Raw genomic sequence first — 20,645 nt, 5'->3', positions numbered from 1 at the left:
CTGTTCCTCCACTGTCAGCAAGGTCTCAGGGTGTCAGAGCCTCAGGAACTACAAAAATTAAATATGACAATTACGTTTAGCAGACTAACAGGCTTATTCTCTCCTTTAAGCAAGCAGTATGGGAGTCAAATTATTAAAAGGCTACACAGTGGGTGATTAATCAGAATGAGAGTGGTTGTATTTGAACATTTATAGGATTCAAGTACTAGATGCCTGATAGGTGTGTCTCCAGCCAAGAATATGCCAGGCAGTTGTTCACCCCTTCCCTGGGCACCACTTGAATGGGCACTGTCAACACCTGTCTCAGTAACTGGGGTTGCCCTGTGTCCTCCACAGAAGGACTCCTGCCATGATTCAGCATTAGTTGTACTCATTGGAAATCCTAGTCCCGAGTAACTAAGAACGGTACCTATAAAAAGAATAAATGAAATGTCATTATACCCGTAAGTTAAATCATACTGTTAAATGAAGTTAAAATATAACAAAAATGCATTTAAAAATACGTACATATATACATGCCTAATTGCAAACATCTACAGAACCCACCATTGAGATCACAATGATATATTTTACTTAATGGAGTAAACATTCCACCGATGACTTTACAACCAGACCCAAACACAGTAAGTGTTCTTAGGATTGTTAGGTTTAAAATTCTTCTAAATATGGCCAAAAAAAAAAGTTTCTTTTTTTTTTTTTAGACAGTCTCGCTCTGTCACCCAGGCTGGAGTCCAATGGTGTGATTTCGGGTCACTGCAACCTCCCCCTCCTGGGTTCAAGCAATTCTCCTGCCCCAGACTCCTGAGTACCTGGGATTATAGGTGTGCTCCACCATGCCCAGCTAATTTTTGTATTTTTAGTAGAGACAGGTTTTACCATGTTGGCCAGGCTTGTCTCAAACTCCTGACCTCATGATCCACCTGCCTCAGCCTCCCAAAGCGCTGGGATTACAGGCATGAGCCGCTGCACCTGACCTAATTTTTTGTAATTTTAGTAGAGACAAGGTTTCACCATGTTGCCCAGGCTGTTCTGGAACTCCTGACCTCAAGTGATCCGCCCACCTCGGCCTCCCAAAATTCTGGGATTATAGGCGTGAGCCACTATGCCTGGCCAAAAACCATTTTTTTAATGCTGTTAAATATCTTTTTCATGTTGGTTTCATAATAGCAACAAAAGTTATTCTGTCTTAGTTTTCTATTTATTCAAAATAGCATGTAGCAAAATTTCTCTTGAAATTATATTGAAATGTCATTAGTATTTGAAAGATAAATAAAAATCAGTAACCAAAATGATATTTTAAATCTTTATTGATACGATTTTATGAACTAATCTCTTTACATATCCTTCCAAATTGTCAAGTACTTTTCTCAATATTAAACTTGCAGAAAGCATTTAGCTCCCTATAAATATTAGGTACAATTCTAAGTTCTGAATCAAAAATATCTAGTGTAATTAATATTAATATTGTTCAAAACATGAAATGGAAAAGCCTCTAATTACTTTTTAAAATAAAAGCCACAGTAATTAAATAATTACTATGTACATTACAACTTGCTTATATCAAATTACCAAGAAAAGCATCATGCCAATTGTAGGAGCACCTCTACTCAGAAGGCAAGGAAAGTTGTATATGACAATCATCAAATTAATACACTTAGGTTTTGTACAGTCTGATTTATTCTTTGCTGTTAAACTGCTAGATTGAAATAAGGACTCTTTGTTTAAACATCATACTTTGAAGTTATATCGATGATATAATTATTACTTAATATTTTATAATACTAATATGGTATTAATTTGTTAGAAGTTATTCACAGGTCCTAAAATACTAGATGATTGGAATGTCACACTAAATTTATCCTTACTATATAATGTCTAATAACTACATATCAGAAATAAGGTGTTTTTTAATATTGCCCAAATATTTAGTACATTTTGTGATTAAGTTTCTACTGCTGCTCTTAATCTTAGTTAACCTAATATAATCATCAGTTTTTCTTTTTAAAAGAAGGCGAGTGCTTAGTTTCTATCCATGATGAACTTTTTTTATTTGATTATTTTCGAAAGAGAAGAATAATTTGATATAAGTAAAGAGAAATGCTTTTTAGCTTTTATATCATTTTGTCATTGGAAACCTATGGATAGGCTTTCAAAACTAAGAACAGGAATTAAAAGATATGAAGAAAGAATAATTCCGCAAAACAAAACACAGTACACAAACAACAAGACTCAGCATAGAATATTAGTAGGTTGTAAAACTCACTTGCCAGTTAGACACTGATTAAACTGACATCAGGAATATTTTAGTTGCCCATTCTAATACAGTGTTTAACCTTTTATATTTTTAATTAGAGTTTTACCTACCTTCAGTTAACATTTTAAACGAATTAGTTCATTCTTTCTTTCTAGCTTGAGTTTATTGACCTTAGAACATTTAATGGCTGCCAGTGTTTTCTTTTATGGTTTGAGGATCATAAAAAAAACTGCAATCTCATTTATTAACATAAAATGTTAAAAAATTATTTACTTGAAAACTGTTTCCTAATAAAATATTTAGCCAATCTGAAATTTAAAAAAAATTACCCCAACATATGTAGCCTTCTTTCTTTGCTGATTTTTTTTAACGACAAATTTAGACTACATGGAGATTGTTAAATATTAGAAGCATTGAGAAAAATAGCTTTCCTTTTGTTTGAGAGAATTCCCTTAGCAGAAACTATATATTATTTTTTATGTTCATGATGCCTAGTACAAATCAATTACATTTTAATCTGTCTAGCCATTATGGACTAACCAATTATGAGATTTAAAAGAATAAACATTTAAGATTTCTTCTCTGGTTCTTTGTTTCTCTGATATAAACATTTGAAGAAAATGTGTTTTGTACTCATCTCCTAAAAGTTTACCAATTGCTTAATTTGTTCAGTTTGCAATGATTGTCTCCTTAACAACATTTTCTTACTTTTGAATTCTTTAGGGAAAATGGGAACTGTTGGCATAAGCATTTTTTGACCACAAGAAAGAAGGCTGCAAATCTTGTTGTTGACATTGATATCTGAGATGGGAGGGTGAGAATTTACATTTAAGGGTGGGAGAAACCCTGGTCTGGTTTGGGTAATACTGTGATCCAAAGGGAAAGCTCCTGAACCTCGCCTTTCTAAAATTGCATGATTTCTCCTGCTCAGGAGGCCTGGGGGGATATTCTCCACCAATTCTTTGGACTCTGACAATTGGGAAGGAGATGGCAAGAGGATCTTTTTCTTTCCTATAAGTGCTTTGCCGTCTTCTAAAGTTGGAGGGGTAAGGCCAGCTGAGAGCTGGGAATCAGAGCTGTAGTGATTTGCCCCCAAGTTTCTTTTTTGAACTATACTTCTTAAGTTGGAAGCAAATATTGTCTGGTTAGAATCTGGGTCCTGGTCAACAGGGATGTCAATGCATTGCTGATTTCCTTCTGAAAGATAAGATTGATAATTTATTTCCTCATATGACATCTTCCTTGAGCTGGCCTGGTCAAAGGCTCTTAGCAAATGTGCAGTGTCTTTGACATCAATGCTTTGGTGCCTAGTGATGAACCGCTTGGAAAGTGCCAGCCCATTGGTTTTATAGGATAATTCTTCCTCTGGTGTAATATCCTGGAGCTCCTCTTGCAATGAAGCCACTCTGTTCTGGTGCATTAATGATGGGGGACTCTTGATCCAGGGTGGAGCCTGGGGGAGCTTGGGCCCCTTAGGGGCCATAGCAGGATTCCTCACAGGGGAACCTGGGTCCCAGGTATCATCATTGCTTCCAGTGAGCTCAAGATCTTTAAAGCCAAAAGGCATTAGTTCCGTTTCAGAAGAATGTGAAAGTGGCAATGAGGCAGTTTTGATGTCTATTTCTGAAGGAGTGGTGCAGGTGGCTGGGGAATAACACCCATCTATATCCACAGGAGGCATATTTAAGTACTGTTTAGTCGTATGCTTCCCACAGGGTGACTTTGCTGTTGTGATGATGATGACCTCTTTCCCTTTAGCCTTGCAAGCACTAAGTAGAACTTTCATTGTCTCTGTATCTTCTGAATTTATAGCATAAACAAGAGCTGAGTAACTAGAATGATCTTGCAAGCTGAGGTCAGCCCCACTCTTGAGGAGCAAGGAAACAACTTCAGGGCCAGCTTTTTCTAAGCAAGCATGCATCAGAGCCGTTTTCCCAGATTTGTCCTGTATGTTGGGATCGGCGTTGTTCTCTAACAGGTATTTCACCATTTTGGCTTTACTGACACTCTGGTGATCGACATGTTTGGTCTTACAGGCGATCATTAAAGGGGTTTCCCCACGGTCATTGCTCTCATTAATGTAGGCACCGCCTTCTAGCAAAAGTCTTGTGAGGCGAAGCCGGCTCTGATGGACTGCTTTGATCAAGGAATTTCCTTCACTTGAAATTTCCATACCTTCATCCATCTTCAGAAGTTAGAAATCAATACCTGGTTATCAAAGACAGTAAAGACCAAAAGATTAGCCAGAGTCCACATCCCAATTTATATTCATTTTGTGAGAATTAATTTCTAAAATATGCACATGACATAAATGGGATTATGCTAAATAGTGAATTGCAAAATAAAATAAATTTTTAAATTGTAATGACCTTTACGAAATTACAAATTAAAATTTATTTTCAAAATCTTCATTGATATTTATAACACCAACATAGCACTTTCCAAAGTCCCACATTAAACAATAATCCACTTATTTTCTACCTGTGGAAAATATTTTTTAAATTAATAATATTAAAAAGAAAATTTAGACAAGTACTGTGGCTCACATCTGTAATCTTAGCACTTTGGGAAGTTGAAGCAGGAGGATTACTTGAGGCCAGGAATTTGAGACCAGCCTGGGCAATGTGTAGTGAGACTCTGTCTCTACCAAAAATAAATTTTAAAATTAGTTGGGCATGGTGGTGTGGCCTGTAGTTCCAGCTACTCAGGAGACTGAGGCAGGAGGATCACTTGAGCCCATGAGTTTGAGGTTACAGTGAAATATGATCATGCCACCTGCACTCAGCCTGGGTGAAAGAGTGAGACTTTGTCTATAAAAAAATTAATTAATTAAAATGTAAATTTAAGCCATAGAGCCAGAATTCTGTGTCATTGCAACTGGATCCATTAAAACCTAACCTGTTTGTGGTAGCTTAATGTAAAAGCTTTAGTATTACATTACTTAAACATGCTCTTCAATTAAATAATGCAAGTGATAGCTAGATTTGCAATTTGAGTGACATTTTTATGAAGGATGAAATATTGTTTGGGCTACAATGTGTTAAAATAACTGACATAATATTTGAAATTCACACTGAGACTGGAATGGCGAGCATGTGATTGTAATTTTCTTGATTCTATTATTTAAATTATATATTGACCTGATAATGGGTTAGAAAGAACTATAGGGTTAAATTTTTTTTTTTTTTTTTTTTTTTTTTTTCACACTGCAATAGTTAATTTTATTTGTTCTAGAACTCATTGCAAGCATTAAACCAAACATAGGCTTTGATTCTATGAGCTCAAATTCACATATTAAAGGTCAGAGCAAACTAAGATTCATGTACATGGATGAAAACTAAAGGCTCAGAGTTAATCACATTGTAGTTTTTAAACTTCTACAGCCTAGGGCTCAGCAGTCACAGGTCTTTTAGGTCCTTCTGGATGTCCCACAGGGTATCTGCACTTTTCTTGAGCTGAGCAACCTCATCATCCTTGAGCTTCTGGTTGATAACGCTGGTTAATCCCCGGGCATTGAGGATACACGGAAGGCTCAGGAAGACTTCATTCTCGATGCCATACATCCCCTTTACCATTGTTGACACGGGATGAATCCTGGATAGATTTTTCAACATGGATTCAATAAGATCAGCCACACTTAATCCAATAGCCCAGTTGGTATATCCTTTTAGCTTGATGACTTCATAGGCACTTTCAACCACCATCTTATGCACTTCCTTCCAATTTTCACTATCATTGTCAGTTCCCATTTCTGGATTCAATTCCTGAAGAGAAACACCTGCCACATTCACACCACTCCACACAGCCACACTTGAGTCGCCATGTTCCCCCAAAATCCATCCATGACAGCTGCTGGGATGAATGCCAAGTTTTTCAGCCATAAGGTAGCGAAATCTCGCAGAATCCAGATTACATCCACTTCCAATCACACGGTGTTTGGGTAATCCACTTAGTTTCCAGGTAACATATGTAAGAATGTCCACTGGGTTGGAAACCACAATTATGATGCAATCAGGACTGTACTTGACGATCTGAGGAATAATGAATTTGAAGACATTAACATTTCTCTGCACCAGATTGAGACGACTCTCCCCCTCTTGCTGACGGACTCCTGCAGTTACCACTACAATCTTAGAATTGGCGGTCACGGAATAATCTTTATCTGCCACAATTTTGGGCGTCTGAAGAAATAAGCTCCCATGCTGCAGATCCATCATTTCTCCTTTAAGTTTATCTTCCAAAACATCCACAAGAGCAAGCTCATCAGCCAGAGACTTTCCCAGAATGCTGATAGCACACGCCATCCCAACTTGTCCGACACCCACTACAGTGATCTTATTGTTTGGGACTGCTGCCTCTTCTTCTGCAACTGGTGCAATGAGTTTTTCCTTAAGAGTTGCCATTTTGCACGGGAGAGAGAAGGCTCTGGAGACCCCAGAAACAGTGGTGCGGAGAAGACAATGTCAGCAGCCTGCCTAGGGTTAAATTTTGACAACAGTATCTCTGCTCTGAAAAAGGAGTTTTATAGGTAAGAAACCTGAAAGGAGCTATGAAGACTTTGTAAACATTTTCATTTTTATTATTGAAACTAAACAATTTTATGTTTAACTTATTTAAATATTTTGGATTCAGACTCCTTCAACAGATAATTCCATTAGGTGGTAAGAATTATGTCTTTATCTAGGGCTAATAAAATTTTTGTCTTTTAACAGTCCTTAGAGTTGGGGGGTGAATCAGATGAATGCATATATAATATTTAAATCTGTTTCACTGATTCAATAGTTTTTGGAAAATGAAAACTATTGTTTATTCTATTTACTTTTAAAATTAAAATTATGGAAAATGGATTTCTATTTGATAATAGAATAGATAACAAATCTAACAACAGCCAAAACAAAGAAGAGACGAAGACAGCAGAAAAAGTGAAGAAAAAAGAGAAAAGTAAGCATGCAGGCAGAAATTCCATTGTTAAACATTACAGGCTCCTGATATGTGCTGGGCACTGAGCCACAAAGACACAAGCCCTATGCCTGAGGAGCTCACAGTCTTTTGGAAGAGATACTGTATACGCAGCTGGTTACAGAGTCAGAAGAGCACAGAAGCTTTAACATCCTGGGGACCAAAGCAGGCTTCACAGAAGCCAGCCATTGAGTTGGATCCTAAAAACTGTGTAAGAATCTGGCAGGCAGACAAAGGAGGAAGGGAGAAGTAGGTAACGCTGTTTTTGCAAAGACCTAGAGGCCGAAAGTAGCAGTTATTTATCAGGAAACAGGCTTCATTTACTTGGTTACAAGCAAACGTTAGGATCATGTTTTAGCAGATGGTTAGAGTTAGGGTTAATATGGCAGAACACACATCATCTAATTTTGCTTCTTCCTGAAACTCCTTAAAACCAATGAATTTTTTCAAAGACATAAACTCTTAAAGATAGAGGGATGAGAAGATGGCAGCAACAATATTTTGGAAGCCAGAAAGCAGTGAGCCAGTAGTAACTGACTCAGCATGTGTATGTGTGCGTGTGTGTGTGTGTGTGTGTGCATGCACGTGAGCACAAGTGTAAAGAATACAGCTAAAATAAGGAGGGACAGGTGAAAAGCTGTTAGATAAGCAGTTAGATTCCTAGATCCTTTTGCTACCTGAAGTGTGATCCTACCCTGGCATCACCACCAGAAAAATCATTCGATGTGCAGAATCTCGGACTCCACCCCAGAGCTACTGAATCAGAGCCTACATTTTAACAAGATCCCCGGGCGATTTGTATGCACAGTAAAGTTTGAGAAATACAGTCTTAGGTCATTCCTCCAGTTGCCAGTCACTAGGATATGGAAGACAGCCCCTCCTGCCCTACGGGATGTCTAGAGGTTTATTCTCAGGAAATGATGAAACAGAGCATCTCTGGACTGGGAGACACCAGTCTTCTTGTTCTTTGAGAACAAGAAACAGGGGAATAAGTGATTGCTTACTGACCACTGCTGAAGGATCCCACAGCCTACTTCCCCAGCTTGGCTTGCTGGCAGCCATACCTTCACCCCAGGGAAAAATTGCTATAGCCTTCTCTCAAGAATCTGACATGCTACCCAGGTCAAACAACAGTGAGGTTTACAGCCCACAAGCCTCAATCTGTGTGCTTAAGGCTTCTCATGAGCTTTTAATCCCAACCCTTTAATCGTCAGCAGCCACAACAAGAATTTAAAAACCAAAATGCCTCTTACATTAAAGATAGAGACTAGAACAAATTGAAAAAAGCAACTTGGGGCTGGGCACCATGGCTCACGCCTGTAATCCCAGCACTCTGGGAGGCCAAAGCAGGTGAATCACAAAGTCAGGAGTTCAAGACCAGCCTGGTCAAGATGGTGAAACCCCATCTCTACTAAAAATACAAAAAACTATTAGGGTGTGGTGGCACACACTAGTAGTCCCAGCTACTCGGGAGGCTGAGGCAGGAGGATTGCTTGAATCTGGGAGGTGGAGGCTGTAGTGAGCCGAGATCACACCACTGCACTCTAGCCTGGGCACAGAGTGAGACTCTGTCTCAAAAAAAAAAAGAAAAAAGCAACTTGGAGGAAACATGTTGATTAGAAAAATGAAAATCTCAAAAACTCATTACCCTCAAAAGTATAAGAAGATGTTGACAGAGCAGGAGAATTGCCATCTTGGACAAGCCCCTCATTCTAAAGTTCACCTTCATAAAAAACCACCTAAATCCAAAGGCATGCCTAATGGCTAAGGCCAGTATGACCATAAACCACAAATAACATCTCCACCCAGAAACATTCCAAACTCCTCCCCAGCCAGAGACATGCTAGCCCCAAGATAAACCCCCACTCTGGTCGGAAAGACATCTACCCCAAGATATCCTCCCCTCCTCCCAGAGAGATTCCAACCCTGCCAAAAACTTCTCCACACACATAAATGTTCCAAGGTTTGGATAAGCCCCCTCACCCTAAAACTAACATATACTCCTAGTCTGTACGAGAAAGTGTTCCTGACCAAAATGGGCCAGGAGCACCTCTCAGGTTTGATCTATAGTAAACCTGTCTTTAACTGCCAGCCAGATGTCATGTTTCTTTCCTCTTTCTTTAACTCTTACGGTTGTAACCATGAAACATGAATAAGATTCTACGAAAAAGGTATATTCAGAGACCATAAAAATGTGCTCTCTTAAGGTAAAAACATGATACCAACCTGTAAAACTCAATAGAAGGGTTGGATGATAACGGTGATAAAATCTCTAACATAATCAAGCAAAAAGAAAAGAAAGGAAAAGAAAAAGATAGAAGACTAGACCAGGAACTCCAACATCCAAATAATAGAAGTTTCAACAAGAGAAAAAAGTGGGGATAGGAAGGAGGGGCAAGTAGAAGAAGAAATCATCTGTAAGATCAAGAAAAGTTTCTAGACTTGAGGGTCATGAGTTGCCAAATTGAAATGGCCCAAAGGAGAGCACAGTACAATGAAAATTTAAAAACAAACCAACAAAACAGATGCTGACTATGGCACATAGTCAGATTTCTAGAACAAAGACAACTAACATTCCGAAATCTTGGGGTCAGGGATGGGCTAAGAGTTTGAGGGGCGGGGATAAGTCTATTTAAGAATCAAGAATTAGCACAGACAATGAAGGAAGGTCTTTTAAAATCTGAAGGAAAAATGACTCTGAGCTTAGAATTCTATATTAAGCAAATCATTAAGGAAGAACTGCAACATACTCTGAAGAATTTACCAGAGGATGGAATCTACAAAGATGACATGGTAGAACCAGAAAAAAGAAAACATAAGATACCAGAGACTGGAGATCATCATGGAAGAGAGACACGAAGAATTTTCAGGAAAATGTGAAGGGAGATGCCAGGAAAATGCTTGGGCCCAGACATTCCCTCTGACGCCACCCTGCCATTTTGCCATCTTGTTAACTGAGGACCAGATGCCCCGGTGAGCCTGCCCTCAGTTCTTTTCTCTGTTTGCTTGGTCTCAGCCACACCTCTGCTCTCTCCTCTGTGTCCTGCTTTCGGAGGCAGCCAATGGCACTCCAGCTCCACTCAGGTGTTTGCTTTGACTGCCTGGGAACAAGACCAGGTGGGCTTAGGAGGAGAAAGACTCAATGGTCTGTCCCTTTGTATATCCAGTTCCTGGTCTACTCTGTATTTCTGCCAAAAGCACTGTAAGGGCGACCCCATGCTTCTAGGACTCGTGACCTTGCCTGGAGGGGCTCTTGTAAAGGCTTAGAGAGACTGAGCCAGACTAAGACCCAGGGTCTGTCTGGCTTATCCTCTCCTGGAAGCTTTTGTCATATGCTGGCAATCTTGTTCTTTCTTTATTCATCTAATTTTGTACCTGATACTATTTTTTAAAAATAAACAATTATTTTACTTAGGGATCAAGTATAAGGGGAAACCTAAAAATTTTTTTTAAAAAGCAAAGGAAATGATTAATAGTGAACAAATATCTACTCCTTGGTAGATATTAGGAGAACAGTGCCATGTGGGAGGGACACAGAGCGGCCAAATGTTCAGGTGATGTTCTGTTTCCCAGTTGGGGTGGTGCATAGGTGAGTGTCCATTTTATTCTTCTTCTTGAAACAGTACACATTTCACATACTCCTCTGTATATCACTCTTATTTACTTATTGTAAAATAGAACGTGTGTGCAGAAAAGAGCATAGCATATATGTAAGACATATTTCATTATTAAAAATTCCAAAGAGTCCTATTAGGTCTTACTTTTTACAAGAGTAATTCAGTTCTCATGATATTATCGATGGCATTTGTGCCTTGACTTTCAACTGGAATTTCAACTGACTAAGCTCCTGAAAGGCAGTATTCAAAAGGACATAGTGTTCATCTCCACTTCAGTACCATTCATGATGCAAAGCAGAGAACTACTCAATATATACGCACGTAAATGCAATGAAAGTGAATGCTCTGATTTTATGTTCCCTGTGACATACTCTGTAAAAGCTATCTTGGAGCCAGACGTACCTGCAAGTCAGGAACTTAGGAATTTGGGATCAGTTGACAGCTTGGTCCCAACTCAGAGGTCTATTCTGAATGCAAAGCATCTGAAAAGAGCTCACGTGAGACAGTGATCACAAAGAATCAGTTTAAAAACATTTTTATGTATAAATGGGTCTAACAGAGCATAGAAATTCAGAGAAATGAGCCGGTATATAATATCAAATATAGAAGCTACTTAGTAACTGCATTTCAAAGAGCTATACGGTATCAGTCATTAAAAAAAATTCTTTGACCAAAAGTAGCATCTGATAAATAGATATTCAAATGAGAACAAGTTGCCAGATACTAGATTTCAATATTATACTCTCGTATAGTTTCTAGTATTTAGGTCAATCTTGTTTTTATTTTTTAAAATCTTAGCAGAATCTTTGGGGGAAGAAATTTTACTTACAATTTTTAAAAAAATGTTTATTTATTTTTTGGCACAGAGTCTTGCTATATTGTCCAGGCTGGTCTTGAACTCCCAGCCTCAAATGATCCTCCTGCCTCAGCCTCCCAAAGTGTTGGAGTTATAGGCGTGAACCACCATGCCCAGCCAAGACTTTCTATTTTTCCGTCACCCTCAAGTAAAGGCCTTTCTCCACTACACTAAACCTGAGCGCTTGCTCTCACAGATTTTTCACAAGGTTGGTGTCAGGAGGCTCTGGGAGAAGAAGAGGAGCTGGCACTATGCTGGTGACTGCCATGCCTAAAGAGGACAGTGACCCCATCACAGTCTTGTGGAAAAAGAGGGTGCTGTGGGCTCCAGGGTCCCAGAGAAGTTGAGCAGTGGCACCAACTCGCTGCCTAATCCGCCCACAATGTGGACAGAGGCAGACCCTCTCCCCTGAGGACTGGGGAGTGTCTAGCAACACCAACCCCATGAGGTTGACTCTTTCCTCATTATAAAGACTTTTAAAGCCACTTTGTTTGCTCACTTTTTAATGTTTAGTAGAGCAATTTTGACATTGTCTAAACATACTTGTCAAGAAAAAGGTGTCAGATGCTTTATTCTCCAAATGTGTAAGCCATGTTCTGGTTCTTTCTGTAATCAGTACCTGAGTGGAAGAATCCCCTTCTCTTTAGGCCTTCATCCTTTTGCAGGGTTCTTTTATGTTGCTTTCTCCAGTTGTACATCAAAAACACTGATATTTACGTCTGACTTATTTCTTTTTCATAGAGTTGAACTCTACTTTTGATGAAGACCACTTGTCTTGCCTAGAATGTTCTTTCCTCCCTGAAGCATCCTGACTGGATCCTGAGTGTTGATAGCATATTAACCTCCAATCGATCTCTTTGTTATGCCTAGACTATAAGCAATCCCCAAACTCAGTTGCACCTTCCATATAGATAACAGTTCAACTGCTGAAAGTTCAGGCATCAGACAGGTGTCAGTCGTGACTCTCCTACTCATTGGCTGTGTGCCCTGATCAAGTCTCTCAGCCTCTAGGAGTCTTCAGCTCCTCATGCGTGAAATGACAATCATAGAACTTTCACTCCACGGGGATGTGGTAATGAAATCAGACAATGTCTAGAAAAAAAGACTTTCCTGTTGTATCTTCACAGTCACTGCATTCCTCTTCTTAAAATGTTTATCTCATAATTAGCTTTTTAAAATGTTTATCATGTCTCCAATCCATAGCCTATTTAAAATAACAGATGAAATGTTGGAAATTTTTTTTAAGGTTCTCATATTTCTAGGATGCAATGCTTCATCTCATTTTGTAAATATCAGTGGAATCTAATAAGTGAAACATGGAAAGAACATATCCTTTAAATGTATTTTCCTTAGAATTTCCAAACACTATCATCTCAACATTATTACAAGGTACTCATTATTAAAAGGCTGGATAAGCTGCTTTTCATTTAAAAATTACAATATCTTTAATATCACTTGCAACTCATCATGGCATATTTATGATGCTCCTTTAGTTCCTCTCTCTATGCCCAAAATGCCACCCAAATTATAATCATTGAGTTATTTTTTAAAAAGATTTTAAAAATATATATGTATTTCTTTTTGAGACAGAATCTGGCTCTGTCTCCCAGGCTGGAGTGCAGTGGCATAATCTTGGCTCACTGCAGCCTCTGCCACCTGGGTTCAAGTGATTCTCCTGACTCAGCCACCTGAGTTAAATACTTTTTTTTGAGACAGAGTCTCAGTTTGTGACCAGGCTGGAGTGCAGTGGTGCAATCTCAGCTCACTGCAACAACCTCCACCTCCCAGGTTCAAGCGATTCTCCTGCTTCAGCCTCCCGAGTCATACAGGCACACACCACCATGCCCAGCTGATTTTTTGTATTTTTAGTAGAGACGGAGTTTCATCATGTTAGCCAGGATGATCTCCATCCGTTGACCTCGTGATCTACCCACCTCAGCCTCCCGAAGTGCAGAAATTACAGGTGTGAGCCACTTCGCACAGCCAAATATGTATATTTTTAAGAACAAAGAAAATTGGAGGAGAAATATCATTAGATGAGCAATTTCAAACAAGCTCTGGAAATGGGGGCTTGGTGGAGTGGCAAATGGCCTTAGCATAGCAGAGGGGGCTGCAGGACACAGACCCAGGGAGGCGGCCCTGAGGCGAAGGGAGCTGCTTACCCACAGGACCTGTGACATTTAGGACTTAGAGGTCCCAAGTGTCAGAACAAATGGCAATGAGTAACAGGGCTTAAAACAAGAGGATGGTTGAAAAAGTCTGTGGACAGAACAACTGGACCCCCCTGTGTTTTATCTGATCCCGTAGCAGACAACCACTTTCCTAGGCAAGAAAACAAAGATTTACTTTCTAAGTTGATCAGAAAAGCTCCAAACTTAGAGGCAGCTTGCTGAAAGCAGGGGGATTCATTGAGCATGTGCAGGTCAAACGGTGAAGTCCCCAGCTCCCTGCATGGCTACAAAGGGACTAGAAGCCAGGAAAAGGAAGTAAGAAGCATTGCATCTTAGAGAGATGAGCCCTATTAAAAATATCTGTCGATGCATGAAAGCAATTCAAACCATAACTGCATTCACCCTTCCAGACACCCACTCTAAATGGAAATAGAAATTACCTGAAAACATTATTCAAAATTTCATACTTCGCTTTTGTGTCTTCTCTCCCTGGATGAGTTTTCTGTCAGCTGGCTGTCAGTTCCTACTGAAGGAAATCAAAGCTATTCAGTGTTACATAAACACCAATAACTTGTTACATGCATCTTTCCCATTTGGAGTCTAGTTTTTAAATTCCTTATTAAGAAATCCCTACAATGTTTGCCCAGTTAGTCATAGCTCACTGATTATGAGTTTGTAAAGTGTCTGGAGATTCTATGCGCAGCAACCCTGTGTGTGTCTGCCTGCAGGGCTGAGTCGGCCTTGCAAGGACTGCTGGCATTGGAAGGGCCTTGGTGCTCACTTGGTGCAGATGAGGAGGCTGAGGAAGGAAAGGTGAAGGCATTCTCCCAATCATCTTACTCACCTGCTTGCTAGAAGTTAAAGTTCATCATCTGGCCATGGTGAGGGAGAACTTAACAAATGGGTTTGAACTCAAAATTCAGCCCATCACCCTTGCCCCACTCCCTGCCTATGTGCTGCCCCAAAGGGAATTCGGGACTCCTCAGATGAGGCAGCAGGGTGTGTATCAGGGACCTGGGCTCTGGCTCTCTTCAAGTTACCAACCTCTGGGAGGTTATTCTTCTTAGCCTTAGTTTCCCCACCCCTAAAATGGGGATAATATCTACTTCACAGGGGATGATTATGAGGATTTTAAAAGATCCGAACATACTTGCTACTTTATTCAATAAATGTCCATTTATAAACATGCGTCACCAAATACAGGCGCTGCATACAGGAATCCTGGTAGGGTCTGACAAGGAGAGGCCAAGTTCCCTACACCAGTGGGTTCTTCTTCCTTTGTGGGCATAAGAATCACATGGAGACCCTGTTAAAAAATGAAATTCCAGCTCCACTCCCAGATATTCCATGGGAGGTGCTTCTAATGCACACTTGGAGAAAATCTGAGGCACACTCTTCATTCCTCATTCCAGGCCTCTTCTGTTTGCTATGGACCCCTGCCTCCGATTCACACAAGGCTGTCTCCATCATTACTTCCAAGTGGCGTGATGCTCAGCTCCCCTGCAGGAGTGAAAGGCAGAGATGGCTGCCGCAGCCTAAAGGGGGTACAGGGAGATCACAGGCCCCAAAGAGGACAAACTTGAATTAGTAGAAAGGGCCAGGAGCTGAAGGTTTGCTGCCCTGCCTTTCCTAGACGGGTTTGAAAAAACCTGGAGCCCTAGAGGGCAGCTGAAGGCCAGGAGGGAGGCCAACTCCCCTTGGAATAAGGCAAGCCTGCCTGCCACAAGCAAATGTGTGTCTCCTCCCCACCCAAGGAAAGGGGCAGAGCCATAATAAAAGATGTATCTGAGGTCGTCCTGGAAAATGGAATGACTGGCCAGAAAAAGATTCTTCCCTGGTATTGACTTGCAAGAAATAGTTAGAAACTGACCAAGGAGACTGTTTGCTATGTTTCCCACACATACCTCCAAAGGGCTGCTGTGTTCTCCTAGTTACTTCGGCTGTCCCCCAGGCCTTTGGGGGCATATACGCCCCTACCGCTGCTACTGATTCACCTCCCCCCAACACACACAGACATGAGAGAGAGAGAGAGAGAGAGAGAGAGAGAGAGAGAGAGAGAGAGAGAGAGAGAGAGAGAACCAACCTACTCTTCCTTCCAAGTCTCAGGGGATCAAGGTGATGGGATTCCAAGCTGTTGAGGATGCTGGCAGCGTCTCCACGGTCCCCGCCGACCCCAGGAACCAGGCGCGTTTCTAAGGGTTTTCCTGAGAGCAGGAGGAAGCGAGCTCAAGGCGCTGTTGGAGAAGGGCAAAGGAAGGTGACTGGGGCGACCGCGCCAGGGCACCGATGGGGGCGGGGTGAGCGTTTCGTCGCATCTTGAGCCAGGGCAGGCAACTGGCGGGCTAAGGCGATCGCCATCCATGAAAACGGCTTCTGCCCACAGCCGCTGCGGAGCGGTCCCTGCACCGCCCGCCCGCCCGCAGGACACGGCCCTCCCTTGAGAAATGGGGCGTCTGAGGGGCGCAGCCACGGCCCCCATCCCGGAGCAGGCGCAACTCTGCACCCGCCTCTCCGCTAAGGGGGTCCCGCATCCCGGTGCCAAAGCTGTGCGCACCTGGGAGGCGTGGGGACCGGCTGCCCGCCCCTGTGCGGCTCCTGCTTCCCGAGACAGAGGTTGCAAACGGCTCCGCAGTAACCAGCCCGCCCCCTGCACCCACCCGGCACCTCCTGCTGCCCAGCGGCCGAGGCACCTGCGGAGGCGCCCAAGTCAGACCCTCCGACCCGCGCGCTCCTGCGGCCCAGCGCGCGCCGCTCCCGCTGCTGCGCCGACCTGTGCCAGCCAGGCCCCCGCCTCGCATCCTCCTCGACACCCAGATGCCGGGCAGCCCTCGCCCGTTCCCGCCTCTCGGCGAGGCTGAATAGGAGGCGGAATCCGCATCCCCCGGGGTCCAAGCCCCAGCGGCCCCAAAACTGGAATCGAAAACCAGCGGGGACAGCGGGAGGCGCGACGAGGGTGAGCTCACGTGGAGCGCGCCCCGGGGTGGCGAGGCAGAGTCTCTCGGGAGGCCTCTGCGGCCCGGCGGCCCTCGGCTGGCCCTGGGTCTCGCACCCAACTTGGGGCAGTGCAGTGTCAGGATGCGCCGGAGGTGCGGGCTTCAGGGGCCCGCGTCGCACCTGGCTGGGCGCACCGAGGCCGTGCGGCTGCCGGGTCCCGGGCTGCGCCCCAGCTCTTCCCCTCTCGGCAGCCGCCACTGCCAGCCAAAGTTTCCCAAGTGCAGCCGGCGGGGACAGCGCCTCGCACTGACCTGGGACTCGCTGTCGAGTTGGCGGTGGCGCTTGCAGCCTCCCTCTGGGACTGCCCGACCCTCCGTGCGGTGGTTCTAGGGCTCCTTCCGAGCTGAGCTGTGGTCTTCGGCACCTCGGTGGCTCGAATCGCAGATGTCGGTAGATGGCCGCCCTGTTCCCGCCCTGCTCAGCGGAAAGAGGCCGGCGACTGCCGGGAGGGCTGGAGCTGGCACCTGGAGCGCGCACCTCGCCAGACACCCGGGCAGCGCGGCGCTTCCGCTGGGGTGACGCGTCGGCTCCCAGCTCAGCTGCAGGTGAGGGCGGCAGGGCCACTCTGGACCCCGGGGGCCAGATGCTGTTCGAAGCTCCGCCTTCTGTCCCTGTAAGTCCCACCCCGGTCCCTCGCTTCGGCCACCGCGCTTTGGCCAAGGCGACTTGGCTAACAACAGCGGGAGCAGGGTCTCCCCACTGAGGAGAGCGCGCGCCCCTACATCACAGCCTTTGGCTCCTCCAGTAGGTGTCCCTCCCCTCAGCTCACATCCACCCGCCGGTCCATGCATCTGTCTGTCCCCACTCATGCTTCCACCCATCCACGTCCCTGTACCACTTCAGGTAAAGCCAAAGCCTCACTTCAGGTTGAGGTGTTAGTGGGAACAACCGTTCTTGCTTATGTCTTTAGGAATTTATAACGTTGTTATACTATTATTAAAACATGAATAGAACATATTAACAAAATTTCGCAAAATGTATTTCTTATGTTAAACTCCACTGAGAGATGAAAAGGAAACGAAGTAGAAGCAACTTTTTGTTGTTGTTTTCTAGTTTTTCGGTTTTTTTTTTTTTTTTTTTTTTTTTGACAGAATCTCACTCTGTCGCCCAGGCTGGAGTGCAATGGCGCAATCTCGGCTCACTGCAACCTCCACCCTCTCCCCGCCTTCAACCAACTGTCACGCCTCAGCCTCCGGAGTAGCAGGGATTACAGGTGTGCACCACGATGCCGGCTAATTTTTGTATTTTTAGTAGAGTCAGGGTTTCACCATGTTGCCCAGGCTGGTCTCGAACTCCTGACCTCAAGTGATCCGCCCACCTCGGCCTCACAAAGTGCTGGGGTTACAGGCATGAGACACAACGCCCGCCCGGCCAGAAGCAACGTTTTTAACCCTTCATTTATCTTGTAGGGTCTCGTGGAAAAAAAGACCATCACTGTTTTTGTTATTCTGATACAGTCAACCAAACTTTGTTTATAGTTTTGAGTCCTCAAAGGGGAAAAGTAGATTTATCTCTGGGCAGGCTTCCTTTACTAAAGAAAAGACCCCTCTGAAATGAGGACGCTTTAGTAAACAGATGCAAAGCAAGTGCACGGGGCACTTTACCCCAGTGTTGGTCTCTAGGGAGTTGGAATCCTAGATTTGGGTTGCCCTTTGCCTACAACCGTTTGTTTGGTGGTTACCAGGGAGGACTGGGCAAATTTGCATGAAGGCACGGGGCCCCTCCCCCTTACCACCTCCAACCCTTCTCTTAAAATATCTCAACGATGTTCAGTGTACCTATTAAAAGATGCATATTTCGGCTGAGTGCTGCCGCTCACACCTGTAATCCCAGCACCTTGGGAGGCCGAGGCAGGTGGGTTACTTCGAGGTGAGGAGTTTGTGACCAGCCTGGCTAACATGGTGAAACCCCATCTCCACAAAAATACAAAAATTAGCCAGGCATTGTGGTGCATGCATGTAATCCCAGCTTCTGGAGAGGCTTAGGCAGAAGAATTGCTTGAACCCAGGAGGTGGCAGTTGCAGTGAGCCAAGATAATGCCACTGCACTCCAGCCTGGGCCACAGAGCCAGACTTCATCTCAAAAAAAGACGCACATTTCACAAGTCTAATGATTTTGCACAAACTAAGCATCATCCAGATCAAGAAGCAGAACATTGCCTTTTCCCCCAGAACACTCTCTCTTTGGATCTCTTATTGGAGAGAGTGGTGGTTTCAAACAGCATAGAGTAGTTTTGTTTGTTTTTGCACTTTATAATGATTGAATCACTCTGTTGACTGGCATCTTTCACTCAGTGGTATGTTTAAGAGATGCATGTTGTGTGTGGCTGTAGTCTGTTTATTCTTTTTGCTGTAGGGTATTCCATTGTGTGACTGTGCCTCAACTACTTATTCATTTTACTACTGATAGACATTTGGGTAATTCTCAGGTTTGTGACATTACAAATAGTGCTGCTATGAACATTAAAATAGATGTCTTTTGGTAACCATATACACATATTTCTGTCGGGTACATACCTAGGAGTGGAATTGTGAGTCATGATGTAGGCATATATTCAGCGTCTGGAGATGCCACCAAACAGCTTTTCAAAGCAGATGATCCAGTTTTCACTCCTGCTTTATTAGTTTTCTACTGTTGCTTGTTACCACAAACAAATTACCACAAGCTTAGTGGCTTAAAACAACACAGATTTATTCTCTTATGATTTGGGAGGTCAGAAGTCCAAATTGAGTTTTATGTGGCTAAAACCAGAGTATCAGCAAGACTGAATACTTCTGGGGATTCCAGGGAACAATCTGTTTCCTTGCCCTTTCTAGCTTTTAGAGGCCATCTGCATTCCTTGGCTGGTGGCCCCTTCCTCCACCTTCAAATATATATATATATCTCTCTCTCTCCTTCTCCCTGCCCCCCCCAACTGCTGTGCTTCTGTTGTCACATGTCCTCTCTCCCTCTGCTTCCTTCTCTCCCTCTAACTCTCCTGTCTCACTGTTGAGGACCTGTATGATGACACTGAGCCCACTTGGATAATCTAGGATGATCTTCCATCTCAAAATCCTTCATTTAATTATAGCTAAAAAATTACTGTGGCCTGTAGGGTAACATATTCATAGATTCTAGGGATTAAGACATTACATTCTATGGTGGTTCATTACTCAACCCACCACACCTATCAGCAGGATATTGGAACATGTTGCATGGATGGAGGCTGGACTGAAAAAAAGAGGACAATGAAACATCAGATACAATTTACCTGTAGGATTTTTACTGTTGACTGGATGCTGTGCCAGGACCGGTAGGCAGGAGCGCAGGGAGCTGATGCTGTAACACCACTTCTAGCCACCACCGCTTTGCTGTCACTACATGATTTGTGCCTGGGGCACCCATGCTGAGTGAAACATAGAGAAGGCAGACCCTCCTTTGCGGCAGTTGATAACAGCAATTAAACAGTGGTGAACACATCACATTTTACACTGTGAGAAAAGCCCTGTGGTCAGTGGACAGTGTCCCATCACATGCCACAATAGTGGAATTATGAGTACTGACTTCCATGGCAGGAGAGTTAAGGGGAGGACTGGGTTGGACTACAAAGCCCAGGTCCTGTTAATCTGGGCAGGCCAGTCCATGCTGTCGTTGTAATTTGAATGTTAAAGGAAGATGACTTTAACACTCAAAGTATGAGAATAAGAATTTCTAGATTATACCTACTTCCGGAGTCAGCTTAGTCCAGCAACCACACCCTTGAAGGAGAGAGGACAGATGTTTTTATCCTCATTTTAGCAAAGAGACTGCCAGGG

At 43.2% G+C, this 20,645-nt stretch overlaps 2 protein-coding genes across 10 annotated transcripts; both read right to left on the bottom strand.

The window, feature by feature from the left end:
• Positions 1-1,289: 1,289 nt before the first annotated feature.
• On the bottom strand, positions 1,290-16,106 carry ANKRD34B (ankyrin repeat domain 34B). Of its 9 annotated transcripts, none has more exons than XM_035291288.3 (5): positions 15,941-16,106; positions 14,298-14,383; positions 12,306-12,890; positions 11,233-11,312; positions 1,290-4,462 (listed from the first exon to the last, which is right to left on the bottom strand). In XM_035291288.3, the coding sequence occupies exon 5, from the start codon at positions 4,437-4,439 to the stop codon at positions 2,895-2,897; it is 1,545 nt and encodes a 514-aa protein (XP_035147179.1). In that variant the 5' UTR covers positions 4,440-4,462; positions 11,233-11,312; positions 12,306-12,890; positions 14,298-14,383; positions 15,941-16,106; the 3' UTR covers positions 1,290-2,894. The 9 variants fall into 9 exon arrangements, with proteins under 9 accessions (XP_035147179.1, XP_035147202.1, XP_078221399.1 ...); XM_035291311.3 differs by having other exon boundaries at positions 14,298-14,380; XM_078365273.1 differs by lacking the exon at positions 12,306-12,890.
• Positions 5,418-6,730, bottom strand: LOC100415308 (L-lactate dehydrogenase B chain). Its single transcript, XM_078365275.1, has one exon. The coding sequence runs from the start codon at positions 6,655-6,657 to the stop codon at positions 5,653-5,655; it is 1,005 nt and encodes a 334-aa protein (XP_078221401.1). The 5' UTR covers positions 6,658-6,730; the 3' UTR covers positions 5,418-5,652.
• Positions 16,107-20,645: the final 4,539 nt, after the last annotated feature.

The sequence above is a fragment of the Callithrix jacchus genome, chromosome 2, assembly GCF_049354715.1.
Source record: "Callithrix jacchus isolate 240 chromosome 2, calJac240_pri, whole genome shotgun sequence".
In the NCBI taxonomy this organism is placed as follows: Eukaryota; Metazoa; Chordata; class Mammalia; order Primates; family Cebidae; genus Callithrix; species Callithrix jacchus.
Note: the sequence above shows the minus strand (reverse complement) of the source record. Positions and strands in the feature narration are given on the sequence as shown.

Excerpts from the sequence above, each read along its gene's own strand:
- ANKRD34B (XM_035291288.3), bottom strand. The coding sequence starts at position 4,439 with ATGGATGAAGGTATGGAAATTTCAAGTGAAGGAAATTCCTTGATCAAA.
- LOC100415308 (XM_078365275.1), bottom strand. The coding sequence starts at position 6,657 with ATGGCAACTCTTAAGGAAAAACTCATTGCACCAGTTGCAGAAGAAGAG.